Source organism: Ambystoma mexicanum, chromosome 9, assembly GCF_040938575.1.
Source record: "Ambystoma mexicanum isolate Mex_15411 chromosome 9, UKY_AmexF1_1, whole genome shotgun sequence".
NCBI classification, from domain to species: domain Eukaryota; kingdom Metazoa; phylum Chordata; class Amphibia; order Caudata; family Ambystomatidae; genus Ambystoma; species Ambystoma mexicanum.
In genome coordinates this window covers 538,701,819-538,726,226 of record NC_090931.1, presented here as the reverse complement: position 1 = coordinate 538,726,226, position 24,408 = coordinate 538,701,819, and the positions used below count along the sequence as shown (strand labels likewise).

The window sequence follows — 24,408 nt, the reverse complement described above, 5'->3', positions numbered from 1 at the left end:
GCCAGAGCACTATACCAAATAAAAAGGGGAAGCTCCTTTTTTCGCTGACAAAGTTTCCGGTACCATCTCCATGTTAAGGGACGCCCACAAGGATGGAGGAAAGGGGACTATGGACTCTGAGTACTCTAGTCACTATGGTGAGTAACTTTTTAATATTTACTTCATGAAGAGGTTTTGTACTTTAATGTTGAATTGAAAGCAATCTTGGCCTCTGTTCCATTTTGCCCTGTGTTGAGAGGATTTTAAAGGAAGTTTGGAAGTCTTTGTACATCCATTAACTCAGTTGTGTGTTCTTTGTTTTTAAAGTGTAATATTTAACTGGTTTAGTTATTCCAGCTGACTGCAATTTGGCTGTGCTTTATTGAGGGACTGTGATGTGGAACGAGTTGGCATAGTCAGACCTGGATGGATGTTGGTGAGTTGAAGTCACGAGCCACATTGAATTGGTAGTTGCAGGTTTTGAAGTGGATAATAAGAAATTGCATCGAGCTTATTGTCTGTTTGCATGCCTACAATGTAGATTCATTTTCTTTGGAAAGAACTTGGCTTGGATTAGACAGTCCATCGTAAGATGGACCTACCAGAAGGACCAGCGTTCAAAGCAAGCTTGTAGAGATTATGCATGCAGTGATTTAGAGGAAGGGATGTGGAGCATATCAGCCTCTTATCCAGGATAGGGTGGGCGGAGTATTTTCACTGTGCACTTGTTGCTGAGGTTCTCCAATCAAGGGAGTGGTATGAAGAAAAAACCCAAGTGTGATTTGTTGGGTAATTGCAGATGATGCATTTAAGAAAAATCTGGGTATCGTCAAACTCTGAAGTGCAGACTTTACTAAGAAGATCCAGTGTTTGTGTCAAGCTAATGATGTAGATTTCACTGGAAGGCTGACTGTTGTAGAGTTCATATAGGAGATTCTTAATGTGCAGGGATGTGGATTCAGTATGTTGCCAGACTATTGTATTAAATGGTGCAGGGCTTGTCTTGGTTACAAACTACCATGAAACTTGTTCTGCTGTAATTTACTCATGCTTAATGCATGTTTTGTCCGAAGTGGGTTTGCCTAATATACTCAACGTTTTAGTTACCTAAAGGAATAGCTTTTTCTTTTTCAGATTGTTCCATGTCAATACCTTCTACAACCTGTAAAGCATGAAGATCGGCACATATATACACAACATTTAAAGTCCTTGGCCTTTTCAACATTTACCCAATGTCGAAGACCCCTGCCTGCCTCCACCAACGTCAAAACCTTGACTGGCTTTGGCCCTGGTTTAGCTATAGAAACTGCTCTTAGAAGTCCTGAGGTGAGTTTATAGCTGGAATTCCTTAAATCATTTGTATTTGTGAAAAGATACCTTTTTTGGGGAATTCATATTTTATATGCCAGAAAACTGTTAAATGTATAACCTAAAAAATTGTTTAGATTTCTGCTGGATTTAATACCCAACTATTGCATTTCTAAACTAATGTTAACCATACAAATTGGAAATATGCAAAATAAGTGGTTTGTTTTTACAAAATAAGTGCGTACATGGAAATGTAGAGATGCATTTTGAAAAGTTGCTTAATGGAATTAATCCATGTCAGTCCAACTAGGTGCATTTGCTCACATTTCCTTTTATAATCTTTTCCAGAGACCAGAGTGTGTTCGCCTTTATACCCCTCCATTTATATTGGCTCCAATTAAGGATAAGCAGACTGAACTTGGAGAAACATTTGGGGAGGCTGCGCAGAAATATAATGTTCTCTTTGTGGGTTACTGTTTATCTCATGATCAGAGATGGTTGCTTGCATCTTCAACTGACCTCTACGGAGAATTATTGGAGACATGCATTATTAATATTGATGTTCCGAACAGGTAAGATACAAACTCTTTTCTGATCTGGGTACCTTTTACAATGACTATTCCTACTTAGTAATCCACAGTCCACCTGACCATCACAGAGGAAGGGCTCAGTTTAGTGTGCAATACAAGCTGGTCATGTGTCATACCATTTTTGTATTTAAAGATGCAATTTTTAGTTCCTACTCAGTAATTTGAACGAACTTAGAACACAATGGTCCATCAACTCTGTTTTTTCATTGAAGTGAGGGAATTCCAATAGAGTTTTGGGGGTATTTAACCATTTGTTGCATTGGAGTATTTGTATAGTGCTAAAGTATTCAAAGTTGTTGCCTCTTATCACTATGTGCCATGTTAACATATAAAAGGCTACAGTACATTTAAAATATGGGGGCTTTGTTGTTCGGTTTTAAGTATATGCCTAGTGCTGGTTGTGCGAGTAATCAGAGATTAGTTGAGCAAATTGAAGTTGGGTGGTGCTGTAGTCAAGTCTAAGGTCCGTTTCATACTTGGTTCCTGGTTCTTATACCTAGGTGCCATCCTCATTCACAATCGCTATGCATTTTTCTTAACTGGTGACCCTGACTCTTCCTTGAGGAGAGATGATTACTTGGATCTAGGATATCTGGGTATCATAATGCAACTTGTTTTACCAAGGTACTTCATAGTTAGTTGCAATAAGCGCCACTTCTTGACTTTGTTGGATTCTACTGGTGCACCATTGGCCATCACCCTTGTTCGGAATCTTCAGGGGGTGAGAAGGGAGGACTTAAGAAACCTAGGGTAAGCAAGATTATTCTTGGCCTCAGTTGAGCAAAACCATGCTCTTGTAGTGTGGATCAATCAGCATAGCTGAACTAAGGAGAAAGGGGGCCTTGTTGTGCAGTACAGTAACACTTGGCAGAATTGATGGGGGGAAAAGTCCCACACGGGTTTTTATAAAAATAGTGCTACTTGTTTTTTTTACAATACTGCACTAAGAAACACTTAAATATTTCAAGTGAAATTAAAATACTTTAGTATGGGTTATGCACTACTTTAAAAATACAATAATTTATTTTTAAAATAAATGCATTCAATAAATACCCAGCACTATATACCAACTCTTCAAATGTCCAGGGCCTAGCCTGTACCAAGATTCTGATAGTTTTTATGTTTCCCAAAAGGTTACTGTGTGAAGAGGAGTAGTCCAGGAGGGCCCACTTCGCTAGTGCAGGAATAGTACTGAAGTTAGTGCAGGGAAAATGCAATATGGGGACGTAAGGTTCTTGAGGAGAGTTAAAGGGTAAGGAGGAGCAACTGGTTTTCATAAGGATGAAGTACAGACTTACTGACCAGGACAGCGTTGTCCTGGTCTGGGCCTGGATGGAAGAAAAGTAAGCTGTACTTCTCAACCAATGCAGACCCAATGTGGAGGGGGCAGTTCCTGCGATAAGGAGCATTGGGCCCCAGAACCCCAAATAAGCGAAGCACAGTCCCAGTAAATCACTGATGAAGACTGGCATTACTGTGTTGAGTTCACAATGCATGGTCATAGGGCCACTGGTTCGAGGGCAATGATTCTAGACCTCACACTATCTGGTACACCTAGTAGGGAGTTTTAAAAGAGGAATGGCTCAGTTTAGTGTGCATTAAAAGCTGGTCATGTGTCATACCATTTCTGTATTTAAAGATGCAATTTTTAGTTCCTACTCAGTAATTTGAACGAACTTAGAACACAATGGTCCATCAACCCTGTTTTTTCATTGAAGTGTGGGAATTCCAATAGAGGGTTCCTACCAATAGTAGGACTTGTAAAGACTTGAAATTGGGACACAGGGCTCCAACTCTTAGTGTAGGCCTGAACCACACGTGTTTTTTTGGTAGTCATGGCTGAGCAGCCAGGCCTATTTTAGGGAGAAATGGCTGTAGGTGGTACAAAGAACGTAGTCCAAAGAAACACTGACACATGGAGTTATATGCAAATAATGGTTTAATTCGTATATACACTAACGTAAAGGTAAATGTAAGTACTATAACGCACAATAAGTAACTTGAGAAGAACCAATGCATTATTCACAGTAAGTAAATCACTTTGTGATACTTTTAGAATGGCAGTATGCAATTCAAAAACAAGTAAAACCTTTGTAATAACAGGAGTGTCAGGTTGGAGGGCAAAACAGTTAAGGCGCAGCTGTAGAAAGTTCAAAGGTTCCAGAGAAAGTCTTCAGTAGCAAGTAATAATCTTTGATGGAAAAATAGGTCGAGTCTTCGGAGAATTCTCCCTGTAGGCTCACAGGCGTTCGGTCTTGACAAACGTGTATGGGCAAACTCCCAAACGCACAAATCGGCACTCCAGCAACACAATAGAAACAATTCAGCTCCAGGTAAGTTCTACCAAGAATCTCACAGTAACTTATAAGTGAAGAGGTTGCAGCAGCAGACCCGGTCACTGGATTCTTGGTCAGGCAGATGAAAGAAGGGACACTGGAGCTGATCTCACAGCAGCGGTCTAGTGGAGAGGCTTCCAGCAAAGGATTCTTCTGGGTTCTCGGATTTTGGTGCCTTTTGGGAAGCACCAGTGAAATACTATTACCGCCTGGTTGATTTTCTAGCTTTCTCAGTCCTGCACATGGATGAGGGGAGTTAAAGGAGTGGAATTTTGCCTCGGGCGGATTCCATCTTCGGAAGACGATGCACTGCACCGTGGCCACAAGTCCCTGGGTATTGGCGGTTTGCAGCCCGTAAAGGTCACAGCTTGTCTTGGAATGGCTCTAAAAGCAGGTCGTCCCGAGACTAATTGGACCCAGTCTAAAGGGGAGAGTAGTCCTCTTTGGAGTTTGCTTGATGCTTGGAAGAAGGGGTCAGACAGCAATGATTTCTCAGAGGGCATCTCCAGTCATCTGGAAGTGGCTGCAGACCTCTTTTTCCCCGTCGATTCTTCTGTTCTGGGGGTCAGCTTGTCTTCACCAAGACCCATGCCTTTTATGCAGGAACTGTTAGGAAGAGTTTTCATTTCTCTGCCAATTCCCTTTAACCTTGGAGAACCCCAGCTCTTTTGCTGGACTTTTTTTAATTTTTACTCCTGAGTGAGTGGTACCTTTTTCCCACTCACTGATGTGTTTTCCTGAATATGTACTCCTACGTCCCGTCCCCTTTCCTCCATACTGTATGGATGTTGCTCGCTATCGACAGGAGACGGTACCTTTTCCACCAGAAAAATCAACTTCCCCCTTTAAAGTTAGATGAGTGCTGGCCCTGAGAGCATGCACTCCCCTGACGCCACCCACCAGCACCGCTCCCCAGTCCTCTTTTACGCATCGACAGGAACGGACAGCTTTCACCAGCGCGCCTGGGTTAAGCCTCCGGCCTAGTAATTCCACGCACTCTCACCGAATAAGTACTAGTCTTTTTCTTGTCTTTAATTCAGGGTCCTCTGGTGCCTTGCTCCTTCCCGGCGCATGTTGACGTCTGTGCGCTTCAGCAGGTGTCCAGCCTGCGAGAGACTCTTCCCTACGTCTGACCCCCACGCTCTTTGCCTCCGCTGCCTTGGTCCCGACCATGGCTGGGAGGGTTGTACTGCGTGCATCGCGCTCACACCACAGGCTCTCAAGAACAGGCTAGCTCGGTGGAGGGAGCTCCTTGGAAGGTCGCTTCCAGGGGACTTAAAGGAATTTGTCAAGCACAAGTCCAGGCCCAAGGTAGGGGCCCCTCTTCATCTGCACCCCGCAAAGGTGACTCCTTCCCCAGCCGCCAGCCCGTGGGGTGGAGAGATCCTACTGGTGACGTCGCTGATGGACAGCAAGGTTCAATTAGTACCGGACAAATGTCTGCGGGGGGCGCCTGTACACAGCACTAACGGCGATGCAGCCGCGGGCTCTCCGGCTACCAGGCCCCATCCTGAGGTGCAGGGTAGGCCTCAACCTCCACTGCCAAGAGTCCAGGAAGAGACCGGGTCCAGTGCGGCAAGCGCCAAGACACAGGCATGTGGCATGCTGCCTGACAAAATGGCTGCCATGCAAGACAGTGACGGCTTGCTCGACACCATCCCCATTCGGTGACCAGGTAGGGGGGGCGGGGGGGAACGAGTTTCCAGGTTGGACTGGTCTTCGCCAGGCACATGGCCTACGTCATACCCTTCAGCGTCACAGGTCAGAAACGCCCCGCATGCAGCAAGGCAGAGCGTACCTAGGTGCCAGCACCCTCTGGGTCCTCCGCTCTATGACCGCGCTACCGGCCTGAAAGGACAGGTTTTCTGAAAATTTCCTGACGCTGATTAGGTGGGCGTTATCCTCAAGAATGTGATGAGGGACATGCTCCCTCCGGTCTTGCCGCTAGCACCCATGCCACTACAGACTTGCTTCCAGCGCCTCCGGCTCCTATGCAGTCCCAGCTGCCTACGCCAGCTCCCACTACACGAGCCATGCCTCCAGTAGTCCTGGCAGCTCCCTTTAAGCCACTACAGCTGCTGGCTCCTGTCTGCATCACAGGCCCGACACTCCTCCAGCTGCACCTGACCAGCAGGACACATTGGTGGACACCGATAAGGAGAAGGACCCTGACACACCTTCATCGGCCAAGGCATTTAATGAGCAGCTTGCAGGCCTGGCAGAATACCTGGGCTCCCACAGCCTGAGGTTGAACAACCAGAGGTAGAAGGTCTTGGCAGAAGTCCTCATTCTATGCCTCACGGCTCGAACTGGGATTCCAATGCAAAAGGACGTTTTGGCACTGGCCAAAAAGGATGGCTTAAACCTCATTCTGTGCAGCCTACCAACAAGCGCCTCTATGGCAAGTATAGGCAGATGGAGGGGCATCCACTGTTGCCGTCGAAACATCCTCAGCCACACTCCTCCGTCATTGCTGCAGTCTCAATCTACTCCAAGCCACAATTGTCCTCGGCTACATCAGCCTTCGCACTCCTGGGTAAGGAGGAGAAGATCCTGGAAGCATATGGAAAGATCAATTCCAACGCTTCGCTGCATCTTCGTCACTCTAACGCGGATGTTATGCTTGCTGCTGTCAACCAAAGGCTCTGGTAGGAAATAGTTGACTTCCTTCCGGTGCAGAGTCAGGCGCTCTTTAAGGCGGGGCTGGAGGAAGCCAAGATTGTAGTGCAGGACATAATGGTGACCACTGTAGCACACACCAACACCTCAGGCCATGCCATCTGCATCGCTACGGACATGAAAAGAATGGCCTAGCTACGATTGACCAAGTTCAACCCGGACATCCAGGAGCGTATACTGAACCTTCAATTTGAGGTTGGTGACGTGTTCCACTCCACTAAAGACGAGGAACTTAATAAGAACAGTTCCCAGACTCCCAAATCCTTAACCATCCTCATGAAGTCCACCCCTATGGCCTGCAGCCAGGCGCACCAGTGTCCCGACGAGGGTCGATCCTTCAGAGGGTTCTGTGGCTTCCAGGAAAGACGGTCTAGGCAGCTGGACCGTTCTCGGAGCCAGCACTTCCGCAAGCAGCACAAGACAGCATGTTTGGCAAAATTGTATGCAGTACCCTGTGGGAGACTTCACCAGCCTTGTCCTCTTGGCAATAGTTAACCCAACATTTGGTATAAGTCTGTACTACACAAGTTGGTAGAGTGACTGAGCAGCCAGGCTTGTCTCAAGAGGGGTCAATGTGAGCTGTCGTGTTGCAACAGTTTCACAGTGACAAGTATCCAAATAACTCTTACACTCACGGTTTCTTAATTAAACACTTATTTATTAATTTAACAGTCGGTTTTAAAATAAGCCTTCATTTGAAGGGAGCCAATATGTAACACTTAAATATACTTAAATACTCTGTTTCAGTAATATGGCACACACACTTCCTACACCCCGAGGTGACTTAAATAACTAGGACACTGTGTACTTTGATATATCACTGGTACATTTAGAGCAATACTGAGTTAGAAGAGTCTTCAGGGAGCCAGGCCAGCCAGTGTTACTTGGGCAAAGTCTAGGGGAGCTGAGGCACGTGAAGGTAAGTAAAAAGTCTTGTACAATGTTATAGTTTTGTAGAAAAAGAAATCCCTGTTGGGCCACAAGCTGGGAGGCTTGTGGAGGGGCAAAGCTGCAAGCAACTCTGCAAGCAACTCTGCAAAAGGCAGCAAATGCAAGTCTCAATTGAGAGCAAGCAAGCTACACAACAGCTGGCTTCTGTTCCTGTTGTAGTATGGCAGATCCTGGTGTTCCTGGGCCTCAGTCATGGGGACAAGAGGGAGGACGTCTGGGGACTACTGCACTACGATTAGAAAGTCGGCGGCAGCAATTGTCAAAGTTCAGATCAGTAGCACTTTATGGTTTCAGCTTCTCGCGAATAGCTCCACTGCGGTTCTTGGACACCTTGTGGACTTTCCTTGCTTCTGGGCTCCAGCACTGTTGAGGTGGCTCAGTCTTGGTCAGCCCTGCTTTCAGGGAGTCGGAAGGATCTTCCTGGAGCTTAGGTCTGGTTTTAAAACGATGCACTTGATTCTGGTGTTCCTCTCCCTGGCACTCGTTTCCTGCAGCGGCAATGAAACTACAGCCAGCAACGAGAGGATTTCCAGATGAGTTTGTCTTGGGGTAGATTATCCCACCAACCCAAGGGGAGAGGTCGTCCTTTGCAGGGCTGCTCCTGCCGAGGCAAATTCGGAGCTTCAGCACTGCAGCAGGGCTTCACCGGGCAAACTAACGGTCCAGGAGTTGCAGGAAGCTTTGCTTCCAAGTTCTTCAACAGATTCCCTGGTCCAGTGGTCGACTCTGCCTTCCTTGCAAAAGACCTTGCCTTTTATGCAAGTTTCTCCTATTCATTCGCAGCCTAGCTGTCACTCACACAGCAGGGTGGCTGTCCTCAATGGACAGCCAGCCGGCCAGTCACCTTTGGGTGCATTCCTGTAACCAAGGAGACTAAGCACAGGGTGTTTCGGGAACCTTCCTCGCTTCCTGCCTGCCAGACATGCAGGAGCCAGAGGCGGGCTTCAGCGGTGAACCCCGTCAAAGACAAACCATCAAAGGGACCAAACCTGGTTTGGTGCGCAGAGAAACTATCAAGAAGGACCTTTACAACAAGAAATGGCGAATAAAGACCACCATGGCCAGTTTGACAAAATGGGTAACCATGGTGCTATACTGCAGCTGCAAACGCAGCCCACGGTAAAAACACACAATGGTAGGAAAAGGTAAACCACTGCCACCAGCCATTAATTTTAGAAAGGGTGACATAAAAATGTTACATGAGAAAGTAGACAAAGGGGATACTCAGTAAGCCCTCCAGCACTCTATGTAAGATAGTGTGTGCTGGGTCTACAATGTTACAAAAGGCAAGTAGTCAATTTCCCTTTACTGCTCCTGGAAACAGTAGTTTAACCAAGAGAAAGTATTTAAACCTTTGGGAAATCTGAAAGACTTCCCTGTGGCACTGCACCTGACAGTGCTGCGTCACAATGTAAAAACATGATGCCTATGGAGTTTGTCAGACTCCAAAAGAAAGTCTGGTAAACTCCACACCTGCTTTTTGCATTGACACACACAGCACCTTTTGTGCAGTGCCACTGAAGTCCCTTGGACTTTTTAACTACATACTCGTCCTGTCCCCTTTCCTCCATACTGCATGGGCGTCCCTAACAAGGGACGGGAGACGGAAGCTTTTTTACATGAAAAAAACATCTTCCCCTTTAAATTTAAAGGCGCGTGGGCCAGGGAGCATGCGCTGCCCTGACTCTGCCCTCTGGCGCCACAACCCAGTCCCCTTTTCCGCGTCAGCGGGAACGGGTCGAATTCACCAGCGCTCCCTGGTTTGGCTTCGGCCATGTGATTGCACACGCGGATACTTCGTCTTTGTCTTTGTATCATTTAGGTACTTAGTCCTCAGGCGTCACGCTCCTCCCTGGCGCATGTCGACTTCCACAGCGTTCAGCAGATGTCCATCCTGCAACAGGGTCTTCCCAACTTTAGACCCCCACGCCAGGGGAGTTGCTAGGTCTGGAAAAGACCCGGGGCTAAGCTGATGTCGGAACTGTTGGGACTGGGGGCTAACTAGTCTTTTGGCTGTAGCTCCTGAGATTCTATCCGAGTCTACAACCAAAAGATCAGGGGCTATAGCCCCTTTAGCCCCCCCCCTAGCAACGCCCCTGCCACACGCCCTCTGCCTACGTTGCCTTGGCCCAGACCACAGTTGGCAAGCTTGTACAGCATGTGGCTCACCGTCATCGAAAGTGCTGAACAGACAAGCCAGGTGGAGGTAGTTCTTCCAGAAGTCGCCTCCAGAGGACCTCAAGAACTTCGTAAAACACAGTGCCAGGCCCAAGGTAGGGCCGCTATTTTCGATCGCATCCCGCAATGGAGACTCCTTTCCAAGGACTCTCCCGGCGGGAGGAACTGTTCAGGTCCTTGTACCAGCACATGCACCAGCACATGCACCGAAGCTGCTGCAGCTACCGGCCTTGGGGCCGAGGGATCCTCGGATCCTCCCGGCTGCAGTGTTTAGGGACCGGAAGGTTATTGTACCGGATTGTCATCAGTGGGGCTCTGCCCTTGTACCGGCAATATGCCGGAGGGGCTATGCCCTAGTACCAGCAATACGTCAGAGGGGGGGGCACCTAAACGTAGCTCTACCGACCCCCGGGTCGAGGGTGTCTCCCCTACCGAGCCTAGGCCCGAGGAGCAGGTTAGGCCTCGGGATCCACACGCAAGAGTCTTGGAAGAGGCTGGGCCCAGCGAGCCGAGCAACATGTCGCAGCTACGTGGCAGGCAGCTCGACGAGATGGCCGCCACGCCAGACAGAGGCACCCGTCCGACGCTATTCCAGGAGTTCGGCGAAGAACGAGTTCAAGGTGGGACTGGCCTCAACCAGGTACGTGACCTACAGCCTATCCTTGTGCGCAGGGCAGCTTCCCACTGTGTCCATACGGGCAATGTATGCAGTGGCTCCAGCAGTTCCAGCCTACCCAGTCAGTACCCCCTACCACCTCTCCGGCCAGTGAAGAGTGATTCTTCGAGAGGTTCCTCGGGCGCATGAAGTCGCCTCGGGTGGGGCTTATCCTCAAGGACGCCATCAGAGAAGTGCTCCCGACTATGCTAGCGGCACCAAAAGCGCCGGCACAGCCGCTGCCTCCAGCTCCTCAGCCGATTCCTCAGGCGGTTTTGTACCAGCCTCTGCCGCCTCCTCAGGCTGTGGTCACTACCTTCGGCTACTCTGTCACCTCGGCAGGATCTTCCTGATCCGCAGGATACAAATGAGTAGTAGTATCCGGACACGCCATCCTCAGCCAGGGCCTTCCACGAACGTCTTGCGGGGCTGGTGGAGTACCTGGGCCTTTCCCCAACCCGCGGTTGAGCAGCCGGCAGAGGGCGTTCTGGCTGAAGTCATCATGCGACACCTTTCTGCCAAAACGGGGATTGCACTGCAAACCGATGTAATCTCCCTGGCCAAGAAGGGTTGGCTCAAACCCAACTCTTTACAGCCGGTTAGTCGACGCCTGGGCCCAAAGTACAGGCAGATGGAGGGGGATACCCTCTTGCTCTCGGCCCATCCTCCACCACACTCCTCGGTGATCGCTGCAGCATCACTATACTCCAAGCCTCAGTTGTCCTCAGCCTCCTCTGAGGCTCTGCTAGGCAGGGAGGAGATGATCTTGGAGGCGTACGGGAAGAAACTCTATTCCAACGCGTCCTTGCATCTTCATCAGGCCAACTCCGATGGCATGCTGGCTGTCGCTAACCAAAGATTATGGCGGGAAATTGCGGACTTCATCCCGGAACTCCCTGCGCAGAGCCAATCGCGTTTTAAGGCGGGGCTGGCTGAGGCCAAGCTGGTGGCGCAGGACCTCATGGAATCCACTGTGGCCCATATTGACACCTCTGACTGTGCCTATTGCCACGGACATGAGAAGGGCAGCCTGTCTCCGGGCGCTGAAATTTAACACTGGACGTCCAGGAACGCATATTAGATTTACCGTTCGAGGGTGTGTGTGGGGGGCCTCTTCCACTCCACCATGGACGAAGAGCTGGACAAGAAGAAAAACAGCTCACAAATGGGCAAGTCTTTATCCATCTTGACAAAGACCACGCCCAGGTCGTACACAGTCACAGCAGTGCTCCCAACAGGGGGTGTACGTATGTAGTGTTCCCGCGGCTTCCAGGAATGGGGGTCCATGCAGCTGGACTGCTTGCTGCCTCAGAACCGGCACAAGCAACAAAAGGGGTGTAGAGTAAGGGCTTTTTCCAGTCGCCCTCCTCCGTGACAGCCTCCGAGGAAAAGAAGGCCTGACCCGGCCCTTCGGGTCCACGTGTCTCCAGTGGGGGATAGGCTTGCTCTCCATGCGCATTTCTGGTGCCAGAATTTCGCTGACCCCTGGATCCTCTCTGTAATATCCACGGGGTATCGCCTACCTTTTCCCAGCCTCTCCTCCCTTCTCCCCTCCACTCCCTCAGGTTGGGACAGTAACTCTTCTGGCGGAGATCCGGTCACTCATAGAGAGCCAGGCAGTGGAGGAAGTTGCAGCCTTCCAGCGATGCTTGGGCTTTTACTCCAGGATTTTCGCCATTCAGAAGAACCATTAGGCGGGTCCTAGAGTTGTGCTGGACCTATCCACCCTCAACCTCCCCTTACCCCTGCAAAAATTCAAACTGTTTATGCCATCTTTTATAACAGAGACATTGTGCAATGGAGACTGGATGTGCTCCCTGGATCTGAAGGACATGTACCTACACGTCCCGATTTGGCAGCCCTACGGTTCAGGATCATTGGCTACCATTTTCTTTACAAGGTCCTTCCTTTTGGCCTCAATTTGACCCCCAGGGTCTTTACCAGACTCATGAATACGGTGGCAGCCCTCCTCAGAGCACAGGGCCTCCACATCTACCCATAACTCCACGACTGGCTCATCCGGGCTAAATCTCCAGAAGCAGTTGACCATTCTTCCCATGCCCTTATGAACACACTGCACGATCTGGGCTTCTCGCTCAATCTCAAGAAGTTGCAGCTGCAGCCCAAGCAGACTGACATTCTTGGGCCTCATCTGGAACACGTACTCCGAGAAGGTATTTCTGTCGGAGGACAAGATCTCGGCCATCAAGAGGCCAAGAGGAGGATTCAGCTGCACTTTTCAGCCTCATGGGACCTGGAGCGGGGCTCTCAATCCGAGATGGTCAACGTTCCTCCATGTCTCCACCCTGACCTAACATGGTGGTCCAGGGACTGCAACCTATGGACGGGCAAGCCCTTTCGGCCGCCCACCCCGCAGGCCACCATCACCACAGACTCCTCGCTCGAGGGATGGGGAACCACCCTGGACGATCTGTCAGTCCACGGCACCTGGACTAGACAAGAGCAAGAATACCACATCAATTGGCTAGAGCTGAACGCCATCTGGCTAGCGCTCAGGGTATTCCTACCACTTCTGGGGTGAAAGGTTGTCCTCATCCGGATAGCAACTGAGTCTAGTTGCTACCTTCAGCTCACTAAATTAACTAAGTCTAACTGTCAATTCGCATCTGCCTGCTTTATGCATCTAGTCTAAGCCGAATTTGCCCACCTGTACCCCTTGCCCCAGGCCACACCCACTACACTCGACATGGCCACCAACCACCCCAACAAGCTCCCACACTCGAACTCCATTCCTCCTACCCCATTCCTACCAGCCTTACTCTGCTATGAGCTCCATAATCACCAATCCTCAGCTACCCCTCTCACAAACGCTGCACCCAAGTCCAAATCCACTGCCAGAAACACATCCCACACACTACCAGTGCACATAAACTCTAGATTGGGAGCCCGCACAGCCCACATCAAAACTCGCAAACCCACACTGCAGCCACCCACCACTCCTCCTAAAGCCCAACATCCCGCCACTAAACACCACACCAAACCAAACACACACGATCCCCCCCCAGTCCAACTTGCTCTCATTAATGCCAGATCTTTACAAGCCCACGCCACAAAAATACATGACCTAATCTCTGACCTCGAGCTAGATGCTCTAGCCATCACAGAAACCTGGCTCCACGAAGCGTCTGGACCAGCCATATGCTAGTCCCTCCCCCCTGGGTACATCATCCTCCGCCAAGACAGACCAACACACAAAGGCGGTGGTGTGGCTCTCCTAGTCAAAGAGACACTAAAGGCTAGACAAATTAAACCCACCACATCCGATAACTTTGATGCCTTATCAGTTAAAATCTCTTTCTCACCTAACGACACCATGACAATGCACCTCATCTACAGGCCCCCTGGCCCACTCCTGAACTTCTAAGCCGACATCCTACACCTCATAGGTAACAACCTCAAACCAAACTCCAAAGCCATTCTCCTAGGAGATATGAATCTCGGACTCAACGACATAAAAGACAAACACAGCAAAACCTTTGCCAAAGCTCTCCTAGACCTTCAATTCGTCCAGAGAATTGATTCTGCCACTCACACTAAAGGCCGCACACTAGATTGGTTAGTCGTCCACAACTGCAAAGTAGATATCAGCTCAAACGCGCCTCAACCTTGGACTGATCACCACCTCATCCACTTCCTCATCCCTACAAATGCAGCCACCAATCAAGACCCCCCCCCCCCTGCCAGCCACCCTAGCCAGATCCAAAAAACTACTCACCAAAGAGTATCTGCCCACTTCTAGAAGTCTCAGCACTAACATCACCCATCTCTAATAATCCTGAAGAACTAGTCAATCTCTATAACACCACCATCAAAGAAGTCATAGACACAGTTGCCCCACTAGAAACTAAAAAAGCGAAAAAACTGACTCCAACTCTTGGTTTTATCAAGAACTACAAGACCTAAAATCACTTAAAAGACAAGCACTTAAAAAATGGCAATCAAGCCCCTCCTCCCCCTCACGCGAGTCCTACCTAACCATTGTCAAACAAGACAAAAAAGCCATAGCCAAAGCAATAGCAGCCACATACAATACTAGAATCGACAATGCCCAATCGCACTCAAAAGAGCTATTTGCCATCTACAACGAGTTGGTCGTACCTCCCACATCCAAACATCAAACAGTCAAAGACGAGAAATGGTGTAATGACATCCAGAAAGCCATGCTTGACAAACTAGATTTACTCCAAAAGAAAATCAAAACCAACCTTGACAATCTACCCAAGCCCCCTCACAAGACGCTAGCCACCCCAAACTCTAAACCCCACACACAACACAATAGCAACCCTCCACCGCCTTTCACCTTTAGAAAGGTAACGCACCTGAGGTCCTAAACATTATGAAAAGAATAAAACCATCACTCTGCAAAGGAGACATCTGTCCAGCAAACACAATCAAAGACTGCGCTGATTCCCTAGCGCCGTTCATTGCAACCTTCATTAATGCATCATTTGCCACTGGCTCAGTTCCCTCCTCACTTAAAGAAGCCTGGGTTTGCCCACTGTTGAAAAAGCCCACACTAGATCCAGACTCCCCCAATAACTACAGGCCCATTACAAAAGTGCCATTTCTGTTGAAAATCCTGGATAAGTCTGCCTATCTAACGATACAAGCCTACCTCGAATCCCATAACATCCTAGGCAAGAGACAGTCCGGCTTTCGGCCACGTCATGGCACAGAGTCTGCGCTACTCGACCAAAAGAACCAACTCCTAAAAAATATGGATAAAGGCAAATGTGCCATCCTCCTACTCCTTGACCTGTCGGCGGCGTTCAACCTAGTAGACCACAAAACTCTAAAGACGCACCTCACCAATACAGCTCACTTCTCCACTGAAGCCACAACATGGATCTCATCCTTCCTGGAAGGCAGAGCCATGCGAGTCTACTCAGACCAAACATCAGCCAACCCCTCCCCCATCAACTGCGGAGTACCACAAGGCTCCTGCACCTCCCCTACACAACCTATTTACACTCCCTCTATTCAATGACCTAGAAGAATTCAGCATAACATTCACCAATTATGCTGACGACACTCAAATTCTTCTCCCTATAACTGGCGATTACAACCAAGATCTAAAAGCCCTACAACACACATATGCGATCATCCAGGCCTGGATGGCAGCCAATGGCCTCTGTCTCAATGGAGACAAGACAGAGATCCTGCTGGTGGGCCCCAAGAATCCCTTAGCAAACTTGACGGCAAATATAACACCTTCCTAATTGAGAACTCAGGCATCCCGGTTTCTTCTGCTGTAAAAACTCTAGGAGTCTATCGAGATTCCACCCTCTCCATGGATAGACGTGTCAGCTACATATCATCAGCAGCCTTAGCAATCAAAATAATGAATGCAGTAAAACCTCACCTATCCACCACAAACTGCCTCAACATAGCCAGGGCCACCATAGGTGCCAAATTGGACTATTGCAACGTCATCCTATTAGGCACCTCTGCTAAAAACATTAATAGACTCCAAATCACACAGAACGCCTTGAGAGCTGCCCTCAAAATTCGCCAAGAGCGAACATATTTCCCTAGCAAGACAAAATGCCCACTGGCTCCCAGTCAAAGAGCGCATCCAGTTCAAGACCCTAACCATTACCCACAGATGCTTATCCCTATATGCCCCTAGCTTACCTCACTGATCGGATACAACCAGTCCAAACAATCGGGCCCAAAAGGGACTTATATGCGAACCAACTCTTAGTCCCTAACTTCAACAGAGTTAAAGCCGGCGGCTCGAGCTTCGAAGTCCTAGCACCAAAAGCATGGAACTCCCTACCACACAAACTGAGAGCGGAAACATCCCTCAGTGCCTTTAGAAAAGCTCTGAAAACCACCTTGTTTAAGTGAACTCTACTGAAATGCAAATAACTTCTGTATACTGATGTACCTAAATGCACTGTCCCATGTAACCTCGTACCTTTAACCATGTCTGTAACCATGTCCACTGCCTTTCATGTTATTCGTAATAAGTAAACTTTCTTGTAACAGCGCCACAATGCCCACGGGCAGCTGTGCGCTCTAAAAATGCAAATAAAATAAAAAAAATAAAAAACTTGACCAGCATGTACTACGTCAACCAGCAGGGAGGCACGGGAGGCACCAGAGTCCCCTCCTCTGTGCTGGCAGGCAATCAGCATTTGGGAGTGTAAAACGACATCTACCTCACGGCAGTCCACCTCCCGGGGTAATCCAACCTGGAAACGGACAGGCTCAGCAGGCTGAGAGCGGACAATTACGCGTGGCAGCTAAACCACCTTGTAATTTAGGAGATCTTCAACAGGTAGGGTCATCCCCAGGTGGATCTCTTGGCCACCTGGCACAACAAGAAGTGCCCTCAGTTCGCCTCCTGGCAGGGACAGGGCCCCGGCTCCCTGGGCGACGCATTTTAGCTTCAGTGGAACGGCATGATGGCTTACGCCTTCCCGCACACTCCGTTGATTCACAGACTGATTTGCAAGATCAAGGAGTCTCGCCAGCTCAACAACATTCTAATAGCTCCATGATGGCCGGCCAGGCCATGGTTTTCGGAGCTGCTCAGACTCTGAGATGCCTCCGATTCACCTCCCAGGCCCGGCACATCTTTTGGCGCAGCAGGGGGCAGGCCATCCACCCCACGCCTCAGAAACTAGCTCTCACAGCGTGGTGCCTGAGCAGGTAACGCTGCGGCACCTCAGCCTCTCCCCGGCTAATCTGGAAATCGCACAGGGCGCAAAGAGCAAGGCTGCCATGGCCCAGTATAAAAGTAAATGAACCAGGTTCGGCCACTGGGCAGACTACAAGGAAATCGACCCCCTGGCAGGTACTTTGGACGACGTGCTCGCCTACACGGCCCACTCTGGTGTGTAGGTAGACACCTGGCATACACACCTCGCAGCCATGGGGCTTACAGGAACTCTGAGGAGGGGGGGTCGTCTCCTCCAATCCTATCGTCAAACATTTGACGGTGCTCGCAAGGCTCTACCCGCACATCAAGGTGCCAACCGGGGTGCGGCCTCTTAACATAGTCTTGGGTGCCCTCGCGCACAAACCTTTTGAGCCAATGGCATCTGCGGACATCAGGCTGGTCACCATTAAGACGCCCTTACTAGTCGGCCTCAGCTCGGCGCACAGTGTCAGCGAAATCCAGGCGCTGGTTGCCTCAGAACCATATACTACCTTTCACAAGGACCAAGTAGTCCTGCGTACACACCCAGCATTTCTGCCTAAGGTGCCGTCTGCTTTCCACTTGAACGAGGAAATAGTCAGTCCTGCGTTCTTTGCCGATCCTAAGGACGAAGCACAGAGTGCTGCATTGCCTGGATGTCAGGCGTGCCCTGAAATTCTACTTGCACAGGACCAAGTGCTTCCGCAAATCAGACGCCTTTTTTGTCACTTTCGGAGGCTCAAGACCAGGCCATCAGGCCTCCAAGGCCTACATATCCAGATAGATGGTCTCGGCCATCAAAGAAGTGTACGTGGACCACCACAAGCTGCTTCCGACCAACATGCACGCCCACACAGTCAGGGCCAAGGCAACGGCCATCGCATTCCAGCGCCATGCTTGTTTATTTGTATTGCGCACCGGACCCATAGACATCAGGGCGCATAGCATAAGATAATTCACATCTTAGATGTACGGATTACTCTTGATGTGTAACTGAGACAAGCAGTACAGAAGAAAGAGGTCCTATGGGCAAAAGTAAGAGGCAGGATAAAATACAATAGTGTCAAAAGTAATTCTAATATCTAAAGTATTTACATAGGAGCAGGGTAAGTTCATTCTAGTAGCAGGTGCATATATAATTGTCAGCTTTTTTGAGCCATTTTATAGTATTCTGGCGGAAGTTTTGATAGGGTTGGTCAGCTCTGAGTGTGGCAGGTAGGGAGTTCCACAGTTGGGCTGCCTTAACTGGGAAGCTACAACCCCCGATTCTGGAAATCTTAAATCTGGGGACAGCAAGGTAGTTGGTATTGGATAGTCTAGTAGTCCTTATTGATGATTTCTTAATAATTCTTTGTCAGATAGCAGGGTGCCGCATTATTAAAACATTTGTATGCAAGTGAGGCGACTTTCAGTTTGATTTTGTCTAGTGTTGAAAGCCAATTGTTAGATCTTCTGATATCGGAAATATGTTCTCTCCTGGCAATTCCTAGAGCTGCTCTAAGGGCGTTGTTCTGTAGGATTTGGATTTTCTTGATTTATTTATTTGCACCTATGTAGAGCGCATTGCAGTAGTCCAAATTGGACAAAATGAGCGCCCGGGCCAGTGTGGTGTAACTATTGTTAGATAGGAAAGGTCTACCTGCTCTGATAATTTTGCACGTATATGCCATGGACGAGGCCATGGCATTGACCTGCCTATTGAAGGATAAGGTAGAGTCCAGGTAGAACCCTCAAGTCTTCACTTCCCTGGCAACAGTGATAATAATTTTGTCAATGTTAAAGGAAGAATATTTGGAGCTCAGTTTGTTGAGGGTTGAGGTAGTGCCTAGGATGATGATCTTGGTCTCATCAGGTATAGTCGTGGGTAGCCATCCATGCTTGGATGAGAGAGACCCTATTCAACAAGGTCAAATCCTTGTCATAATCGCCAGTAAGTGGTAGGGGGATCGGAGTATCATCTGCATAGTTAGTGTAGGTGTCCCTACACTAACGTCCCAATGTCCCTTGGCAAGTCATAAGTAGGGCGGCCACTTGGGCTACTGTTGTGGAGAATTCTCAAAAATGTGCTAATTCCTCTCTACCTTGGAGACCCCCAGCTCTTTTGCTGAACTTTAGCAATTTTTACTTTTCTAATTGTTTTCTGTGTTTGTTTTCTTTTGGTTATAGAGCCTAACCAACTCCATAGGCATCACCTTTTCATTTGCCACACAGCACCCTCACTGCAGTGGCACAGGGAAACCTTTTCAGGCTTTCCCAAGGTTTAAATACCTTCTCTGGGATAAACTGTTTCCCAGAGAAAGTAAAGTGAAATTGACTTTAATAGTCTCTTAAATTCCTAGACTCAGCACACCCTATTTTACAGTGGAGTGCTGCAGGGGTCAGTTAGTATCCCCTATGTCTAGATACTCCTGTAGCAGTCAAATGCTAGCCTTTCATCTCCGAATGGCTGGTGGCAGTGGTTTTACAACGAACTACCATGATTTTTCCCGATGGCGAGCACCGGTAGCGTTAAATCGCAGGAGCCATGTTTTTCAAGATGGCGTCTGAGCCGCCTCTGTAAAAACAGGTCCCAGTCTTCTTTTTTTGCCATTTCTTTGTGGAAAGGTCCTAGAGTTTTGCTCTGCGTGCTAAACCAGGTTTGGTCTTTTTTCCTTTGCCTTTTTGACGGGCTTCAGGAGAGAAGAACGCCTCTGGCGCCAGAGTGTCTGGAGTGGCCAGGAAGTAAGGGAGATGCGCTAAAACTCCCTGTGCTTAGTCACCTAGGAGACCCAAATGCACTCCGTGGTGATTCGCTGGCTGACTGTCCGGCAAGGACAGGCACCCTGCTGGGTAAGTGACAGCTAGGCTGGAATGAATGGGAGAGAACTGAATAAAAGGCAAGTCTCTTGGCTTGGAAGGCAGAGTCGACCACTCAAATCAAAGAAGAGCTTGAAGAGGACGGCTGCTGCAACTCCTGGACTGTTGGTTTGCCCGGTGAAGCCCTGCTGCAGGTCCGTCGTCAAGTTCACATAGACAGAGAAGCCCCTGCTAGAACGACTTCTCCCTTTCAGTTGGTGGGACCAATCCACTCCCTAGTAAGCCTACTGGACACCTATCTCAGAGCTGGTTGAATTTCCTCAGAATTGCTGCAGGAAACCGTAGTACCAGGGAGAGGGACATCAGATTGTGTGCGTTGCTTTTAAGTTGTCCAAGAGCTCCAGGAAGATCCTCTGGACTCCCAGGAAGCAGGACTGACCGAGTCTGAGTCCCCTCAACAGAGAGCGGGTCCCCAGAAGCCAGGAACAGCAGTGTTGATATTTGTGGGAGTCGCAAGAAGGTTAGACACTGAAGTGCCACTTGTTGGAAAGATTGCAGGTTGTGAGCGATGATCGTCCCATTGCAGTGCAGGAGTCCCCAGAAGTCATCCATCATGTCCCCATGACTGCGGCCCAGGAACAGTGAGATCTGCAAAGCTGCTCAGGAACAGAAGTAATCTGCTGCACTTTTTCTTAAATACAAAGGTATTGTAAAGGTTTGAGAGAACTTGCCTCACATTGTAGAGTTGCTTGCATCTTCTACCACCCACTAGTCTAAACAGCTTGTGGCCCTACAAAAGACTTCAAAAACATTGTGCGAAGACTTTTCTACTTGCCTACCAGAGGTGCTTCATCCTATATAAGACCTCTGCCCATTGACTTAGGCATAGCCTAATATACTGAATGACTCTGCTTAGGGGATCCAAAAGTATTTGCCTGCTTACGAATATTTGTGGTCTCTTGTTTGTTTTAATAATCTTTTCCATTTACCAACTTCGAACAGTATTCTAAAAGCAAGATATTAATGTCCCCAGCACCCTAGCTATTGTAGTCACCTGAGGGTGTAGGTTGCGTCTCTGGGCCATCCCAAAAGGGTCTTTACTGATTTAGAAACTAGGAGTGTATAGTAATGAAGTATATTTGTCCGTTGCTTTTTATGTTGCTCCCTTCTGAAGAAGGCTTAATCTGACTGATAAATTAATAACTGGGGGGTGGGGGGGGTTTGACCAGCCTCGTTAGTAATTGGCGCTGGCAGTTCGCGTCTTTATCAAGGCGTACACAGGTTAGGAGACATGGATGCTGGAAGCAAAAATATGGTGGTCCGAGTGCCGCCTGTTTAAAGGTGCCAGCTCCAAGCTGGATAGCTTATCTGTGAGAAGGTCTCTGTGGCTTCGTCTGTCAGTTGACCTACGACACCTTCCAGCATCCATGTCACCTAACCTGTGTATGACTTGATAAAGACTACGGTCGAAACGCGCGTCGGCTCTTTGTTTCACTTGTATGGCTACCATTGGCAGTAATTGTCACGTATTATTGAATACATAATAAACATGTACAGAAACAACTCTTGACTGATGTGCCTACATTGTCCAGAATGGGGTCTGGCATGGATTCACATGCTCATGAATATTCCCCGTCGTCAGGCTGGGAATCCTCGGTAAAGAAAAAATCAGTATCAGTTTCGTTTCTGATCTGTCTTTCGTAGTAGTAACCAATCACTGATCTCTGTGTCATATCGACCACAGCCAATGACTGCCATCTCCCTAAGCCCCTCCTCTGGCAGCCATCTTCAGATTTTTACCACACGTTCAAGTGTTGGGAGTCCTCGTGCTTAGCTCTCGAGCTTTTGCTGCGTTTTCGCGCTTTTTCAGGTGAATTTTCAAATTTTTTTGGTTAATCGAGCCTCAAGCTCCACCGTTTCTACTCCCGTTAATGGGTACCCGTTGCGGGATTTTCCTACGCCCCTCAAGGGTAAAGATTTAGTCGAATCAACCTTTTGGAGGATTCCAGAAGATTTGCGGCCTACTTCGAGATGGCTGAGGACGCAAGTTCGTCACCCGGACCCAAGCTGTTTGGCAGCTGCCCTGGATGCGGGCTGCAGAATGTGTTTAAGGAGGATGAACATTCTCGATGCCTCTACTGTCTTCATGGGGACAAGACTCATGTAGAGAAGGACTGCCAGTTCTGTAAGAACTTGTCGGAGCGGACCATGAGGGACCGTCGATCCCGTCTCGCCAGCTGGTTGGAGAAGGGCTCAACAGGTGAGAAGAAGAAGAAAGGGTCCGAGCGGGCTTCTAAGTTCTGTGCGGGGGCCCAACACCAGGCCAAGCGCCGCGTGTCCGCTGGCTCCGGGAGCGCCGAAAGGTCGGGCTCTTCGGTCGCCAGGCAGGGCGCGCCTTCCCCGGCACCGTCAACCACGAGCCAGTGGTTCGGGGAAGAGGAAGTCTGAGACCCCGGGTAAGCTTCGGGAGAAGCCCCGTCCGATCTCGGGAGAGGGGGAGCGAAGCGTCGCCCCTCCCCCTAAGGAGAAGGCCCGGGACGCACCTAAGGTGGTGAAGGCCCCTACCCAGCAGGCAAAGGCCTCTATCGAGGCGATCGCGGCGACTCTGGCCAAGCCGGCAGAGACCCCGCCAGCAGAGACTGCCTCCGGGACTAGAGTTTCCCTGCCGCCAAGGAGGGAATCCTCTTTTTAGCCCATCGTCATGGCCACCATGATGGAAGAAGCAAGGGGGGCACGGTAGCCTCCTCGAGCTCGGAGTCAGCCTCGGAGGAGGAACTGACCGAGGCCGTGAGGAATCTCGAAGTCCAATTCGAGAAGGTTCGATCCCGTAAGGAAGATCCTCGGGAGATAACCGAGGAAGACGACGATGGCGAGGAAGAGCAGCCTTCCCTTCCGGCGCAGCCGGAACCTAGGCCTCAGGATAGCTCGGCGGCCATTTTGTCTGCGATCCAGTCCTTGTGCTCTGAGATAAAGACGAGATTACCACGGCCCAGGCCAGAGGACCCGCAACCTGGCCCGTCGGGAAGTCCTCAGAACAAACGACGGAGGACCCAACCCTCTCCTCCACTCGCCCCCGTAAGGACTACAGTTCCCTCCTCATCCTCCCACGAGTCGGGAGATGACGGTGCGGTGGGCTCGACGACGGGTACTGAGGGCGACGACGACGGAACGGGTCTCCCGTCGCACGGGCCTCTCCGCCCGACGAGATTGGCTCATTCCACGCCATGATCGCCAGGGCGTCCGAATTGTTCCAGCTCTGCCCGGAGGAGCAGAAAAAGGAAGGTTTCCTCTATCAGCGCCGGGAGGCCAAGAGGAAGACTGTCATTGCGGTGCCTCTAATCGATGACATCTGGGAGGAGGGCCTGTCGGTACTCAAGAACCCCTCCACGGCACCAGCCAAATGGGACCGGTACGAGAAGAAGTACTGGGTCCCCGAGACTGCTCCCCTGTGCCTCAGGGCCCAGCCAACGCCAGACTCTGTCGTCTCGGCGGCGGCGAAGAAGAAAGCCGTGGGGCCAGGAGCCTCGACGTCGAATTCCCCTCCGGACGGCGAGGGAAAGAAGTTGGACGCCATGGGGCGACGGGTCATTTCGTCGGCGGCAACGACGATCAAAGCGGCCAACGCCCTGGCGATCGTGGCCCGTTACGACCGGGAGCTCTGGTTTAAGCTGGCCCCCATATTGGTCTTCCTACCGGACGACAAGAGGTCCGAGGCCCTGGAAATACTTCAAGAAGGAGAGGTGGCGTCGGACCACGCCATAACAGTGGCAACCGATATTGCCGATACTGGGTTCTGCCAGCTGGGCAACGGAGTTTGCCTACGACGACAGGGTTGGCTCCAGGCGACCGACTTCCGTCAGGACGTCCAGACCAGGGTGTTGGACATGCCGTTCGACGGCAGCAACTTGTTCGGGAAGGCGGTGGACGAATCCCTCCAAGCCATAAAGACGGACACGGAGACGGCACGCGCCCTAGGAGCCCTTCAGCAACGACGGCCCTTTCGGAGCTCCGAAGGCAGACAGGGGGCCTCCAAGGGATCCAGCGGTGGCTCGTCGTCCTACCGCCAGGCGGCACGCTCCGCGTCTCAGGAGGCCTACAGGGGTCGCGGCAAGCAGGGAGCACCTAGCCGCCGTTGGCAAGGTGGCCAGGGCGGCAAGGCCACCACCTCCAAGCAGGACTGAACCGGCCGTGGCCTCGGGCCCCCACTGAAGGACCCCGGTGGGAGGCCGGCTAGCGAAGTTCGTCGGCGTGTGGAAGTCCATCTCCACC

General features: G+C 50.0%; 1 protein-coding gene across 1 annotated transcript in view; it reads left to right on the top strand.

The window, feature by feature from the left end:
• Positions 1–24,408, top strand: part of MED13 (mediator complex subunit 13) — a 1,760,496-nt gene that overhangs the window by 1,434,616 nt on the left and 301,472 nt on the right. Inside the window, exons 22-23 of the mRNA XM_069615091.1 lie at positions 1,114–1,305; positions 1,636–1,859. Coding sequence (XP_069471192.1) covers positions 1,114–1,305; positions 1,636–1,859 — 416 coding nt within the window. The remainder of the gene's footprint in view (positions 1–1,113; positions 1,306–1,635; positions 1,860–24,408) is intronic.